The sequence below is a fragment of the Gavialis gangeticus genome, unplaced genomic scaffold (assembly GCF_001723915.1).
Source record: "Gavialis gangeticus isolate Ggan-Ray unplaced genomic scaffold, GavGan_comp1, whole genome shotgun sequence".
In the NCBI taxonomy this organism is placed as follows: Eukaryota; Metazoa; Chordata; order Crocodylia; family Gavialidae; genus Gavialis; species Gavialis gangeticus.
In genome coordinates this window covers 43,919,183-43,924,243 of record NW_017729004.1, presented here as the reverse complement: position 1 = coordinate 43,924,243, position 5,061 = coordinate 43,919,183, and the positions used below count along the sequence as shown (strand labels likewise).

The following is a 5,061-nucleotide window of genomic DNA, read 5'->3' as shown; positions in this document are numbered from 1 at the left end:
CCCATTCCAAATTCTGGCCACCCTTCCTGTGAAAAAGTTCTTCCTGATTTCCAGCCTAAATCAGTTTGTGACCATTGTTCCTTGTTACCCCAAGAGACACCCTGGTGAACAGAGCATCTCTGGTTCCTTGCTGCGCCCTGCTAATGAATTTGTAGGCGGCCACAAGATCACCTCTCAGCCTTCTCTTGCAGAGGCTGAAGAGTTCCAGGTCCCTCAATCTCTCCTCATAGGGTTTGGCCTGCAAACCCTTAACCATAGGAATGGCCTTCCTCTAGACCCTCTCAAGGTTATCCACATCCTTCTTAAAGTATAGCACCCAAAACTGGATGCAGTACTCTAACTGTGGTCTGACCAATCCCGTATAGAGGGGAAGTATCACCTCCTTGGATCTATTCATCGTGCATCTCCTAATGTATGATAAAGTGCAGTTAGATTTGCTGATGATTTCATCACACTGACAACTCATGTTCATCTTGGAGTCCATTATGACTCCAAGATCCCTTTTCGCTTCTGTGCTGCTGAGAGGGTCATTCCCCAGCCAGTAAGTGTGCTGGATATTTTTACATCCTAGGTGTAACACTCTGCACTTGTCCTTGTTGAACTGCATCTTATTGTGTTCTGCCCACTTTTCCAGCATGTCCAGGTCTGGCCCCTTTGCCCCCTTTCCCTCACAATGGGATCATCTCCCTCTGAGCCTGAAGGATCGTCTGGAATGACCACCCTTCCTGGACTCCTATCTTGCCAATACTCCTATCCTGCTATCCTCCTATATGGGATTGATGTATTGGTGCACCTCTAGTTCTTATGACTGCTTCTGTCTTGACCTAACCATAGCTGGACAAAATGTTAGTAATACAGTTTGTGAGCAGTAGTGAGAGAAGAACGCAGAAGACATGAGAAAGCAGTGGTACTGTAGCACCCCTGACAGAAGCTGAATATAGGGAACATTTACACCACTGTTTGTATAGAAAGACTAATATTTGTCCACAGCACAGTTCATGCTGTTATCATATACTCTTAATAAGATACTCATTTGAGCTTGTACACTTTAAGATAAGGCCTCAATAAGGCTTTGTTATCTAACTAATCAAATTCCCTTGATGCTTGGTTTGTTATATCAAGTATCCAGCTAAGCTCTGTAATACCCTTAGCATTGTCAACTACTAAGAATCATATAGTAAGGGTGTCTTTTTCCCCCTTTCTGTACTGAATTAAATGAATTGTGTGTCCTGCACTCTATTTTCTCTTTCAAGAATACCAAACAAATACCAATAAGAATGATTTATGTACCAGGTAATGTGCTATTTTTGGTACTTTACTTCTTTTCAAATAACCTTGTGAGCTAATTCTACAGGTTATATGTCTTAAACAAAGTAGCTATAAAAAGGAATGCATAAAGTCATATGTTGAACTTGAAGCATCTAATTTACTGCAGCATTATAATAGACCACGAATTGCTAGTGTATACTATGTTACTAATAGTACTGGTCTTTTAGGCCCAGAACCAAGAAGGGGCTTAAGATATGGTGATGTTGAATGTTTACACACCTAGAAGTAAGGCAAACCATTCTGGAAACCTCAAAGCTAAGTTAAAACAAAAACTAAAGCCCTCAACATAAGATTTTATGGGGAACCTTTTAAAAGAAGAGACCTGGTATAATTCTACAATACTACACGAAACAAGAATAGGAGCCCTAAACTAGGTAAACCTTGAGAATAAATGAAGGGATGCCATGGGTCCCCATATGGGATGTTATCCCAGTCCTTAACCTAAAATGATCTGTAAGGTCCATCTGAGGAGATGTAAAGGAGGCAAGATTTCAATGTGGCTAGCATTGGAGAACATAGCTGTAAAACCAAAACCGGACAAGCTGTGACAGAAACAAGATTACCACTAGAGCAAAATGGCTTGGATCTTTCCTAGACATTTTCCACAGTAAAAATATGGACTTATCAGTGGCTAACTAAAAGAATCACCTTCATAAGTTGTTGGCAACCTGGCAGGAAGAGAAATCCCAAAGATTTGGATAGATGTAAAATCAGTTTGGTTTGGTGATCTGTAAAAATCCTGACAGAAAAATACTTACTAAACTGTTAGACCTGTATTATTTGTAATCTGATTTTTTTTCTCTGTATTAGTGATGTTAAAATAGCTCTGCTAGACCTCAGAAGAAAGAACAGAAATGTCAAGACATTATGAAAAGAATGCCAACTGCCAGGGGTATACAAATAATAATGCCATAACAGCCATGCATGTATATTTGTGTTTTCATTCTAATCCAACATTAAAATACTTTGTTGACTAATAAATTTGTCTTGTTTAGAAATGGCTGTCCTGCATCACTACAAACTTCTGTCAGCTGCATCCCAAAGGATGAGGTCTCTAAAAGAAGTTCAGATCTTTATAATTCATTAAAGCAGTGGTGCAGAAGCCAGTCACAAAATAATGAAGTCTTAGCAAAAACTTGAGATATAAGACCTAGGACTAAATTGGTTTCTCCCCTATAATGGGAACAATCTACAGGACCCCAAATATTGACTAACCACTTATGTCAACATAGGTAACAAATGTCTGGCTAAAATATTCTTATTTTGACATGTGCCTATTAAAAACAGAACAATGAATTTAAAAGGAGACAAAGAAATAAAAAATGTTAATGCCAAAAAAACCAATAAGATGCAAACCCACTTTCTAGTCTCAGACAGCTAGAGTAATAAAATATATGGATTCACAATAAAATAAAACTGACAAATCAAAGTTATAATGCCTTGGAACATGGCCAAAAATAACAAGGAAAGCCCACAACAGATATTTATAGATAATATTCAATGGGCTAAGAATCCCACTTTAGAATGCATCAAAGCAAAGAAAAGTATAACCATTAGTGCATTGTGCATATTTAGTGCCAATTATTGAAAGATATAGAAACCTAACTATAATGTCAAACACCAAAAAGGAAGTGGTCTTGTGGAGTGAGTCCCAAGAGGTAGTAAGGGTTCATTTCCCTTAGTGAATTACTTTCTCCCATTTTTAGTCTAGCTATCCAAGAAATAGACTCTCTTACTATGTACTTGTAGAGTGGGAGCATAAAGGGGCTCTGGTTCTGGCTGAGCCTTCTGGACACAGATAACAATATTAGTAATATAAGTAATATATGTCAATAAACCTTTAACCTTTTGCTGCTTACAGTTAAATAGTCACAAACTCTTCTAACACTATAGTATACCAAAGAATACTAACATTATTACATGATGGAATGACTTCTATACTTTTTCAAAGTTTTATATGATATTTAGCATGATCTTTTTAAGCATATATACTTCCAGCACTAGCAGGTGGGTTCTCCTATTACTCTGTTTTTTTATTCTTTAGAATGAATTATATCCTTCCAAAATCCACACACAAATGCAATTCAGCTGGCCCTGATCTACAAAGTTTGGATCAGGATCTGAACATCCTCAAATACCAAAAAACAATATTTTGCTGTCAAATTACTTTTACTTTAAAAAACAGTAAAAGGACTATCATTTCAGACATATGTGATAACAATTACATGGAAATAATGCCTTCTCTGCACAAAGCTATATGTCTATTTTTTTCAATAGAAGGGGAAAAAAGGCAAAAGTATGTTAAGCCAACATTCTGATAAGTAAAATAAACAAGATAGTATATTGTAATATGAGAACATAACATCGCTCTAGTACAAAAAAGGCTAACTTTTAAAAGAACTAACAGATCACTAACTAATATCTTCTATTCATTTTCCATACCAATATATTTAACATGCTAATATGCGAAATGGCCTTTCAGTCACTGTCATTCAGTTTACTTGTTCGCTGAAAATTGCAAAGTAAAACTAAGCTTTCCAGTTAAATTATACATCTTTTGATTTATTCTATGTCTTTGGATAGAAAGACAAGCAAATTCTAATCTAGCCATGTAATCACTATAAACAGCAGTCACTAAAGTATTCAGACTAATTCAGTTCAACTCTGAGTTCGAAATATTTAAAATAACCCTCCTCCTGGGCTCTCAAATCAGTGCAGGTTATGTATGTCTAAAGCACACTCAGATCTAACATTTTATGTACAGATAAGGGGCACTGAATTAATACATCAGTGAAGTTTGAATGCAACATGACAGTGATAGTGCTGTTAGTGAAAAATGGTGGGAAACTATAGGTAGGTACCTCCTTCATCAGATGGCCTTGTTACCTCACTGCTGTAAGAAAAGCTAGAGTTCATCTCAGAACCATCTAATTTGTCATCCCCCAGATTCATGCCAATAGCACTGGTAGAATGGAAATGCTGTTTATTGTAACGACTTGCTTTTTCTACAAAAGGGAAAAGAATGGCTCAGTAAATAAATTATAACAGAATAAAATAGACAGCAAATGATTAATGTACCAATAGCCTGAATTTATGGAAAGGTGAACTTCAACCAATTTCACAATCAGAAAGTTGACTGGGACTCTAAAAGCTGAAATGGAAGCAGAGAAAGGAAAGAAAAATTCTAATGAAGGTGTTATTCTATCTCTGTAGCATACTTAATTCTCCCAACTAGAAAACTGGTCTATATGTTTTTAAATTGGATCACTAGTCATAGAAATGGCAAGCTGTGTAAGTCACACAGAAGATAGGGTAAGGTGACACCTTAAGCTAAGGGCAGACATTCAGGGGGGCTAGGGAGAAATTAGATCATGTTAAAAATGGCTACCCAATCTAAGGTAAATTGAGATGGGGAGGATTGGGGAGATGGGGGCAAGCAGACTTGGGGGGATTTGGGGATCTGTGGGAGGACGTGGGGACAAACACAATCCACAGGAGTGATATGGGGCCAGGTATGATCTGCGAGGCAATGGTGGGGTATGTGGCATCTGTGAGAGGGAATTGGGGGACTGCGTGGAGGAAGCAGGCAGCATCTGCGGGAGTAATCAGGGGGCAGACAGGGTCTGTGGGGAGTTGCTGGGGTCTGGGAGGGTTTGGCAGGATCAGGGCAGCTCACAGGAACCCTGGGGGACCTCGAGGCTATTTTTAGCCCCCTCCCCCTTCCCCCCCCTC

At 38.3% G+C, this 5,061-nt stretch overlaps 1 protein-coding gene across 4 annotated transcripts in view; it reads right to left on the bottom strand.

Moving 5' to 3' along the window:
* Positions 1–5,061, bottom strand: part of NEBL (nebulette) — a 647,345-nt gene that overhangs the window by 73,108 nt on the left and 569,176 nt on the right. For 2 of the 4 annotated variants that reach the window (XM_019508316.1, XM_019508317.1), the window contains exon 27: positions 4,191–4,334. The exons of the other annotated variants lie outside the window; for them this stretch is intronic. In XM_019508316.1, the coding sequence (XP_019363861.1) occupies positions 4,191–4,334 (144 nt within the window). The remainder of the gene's footprint in view (positions 1–4,190; positions 4,335–5,061) is intronic. 4 annotated transcript variants of the gene reach the window in all.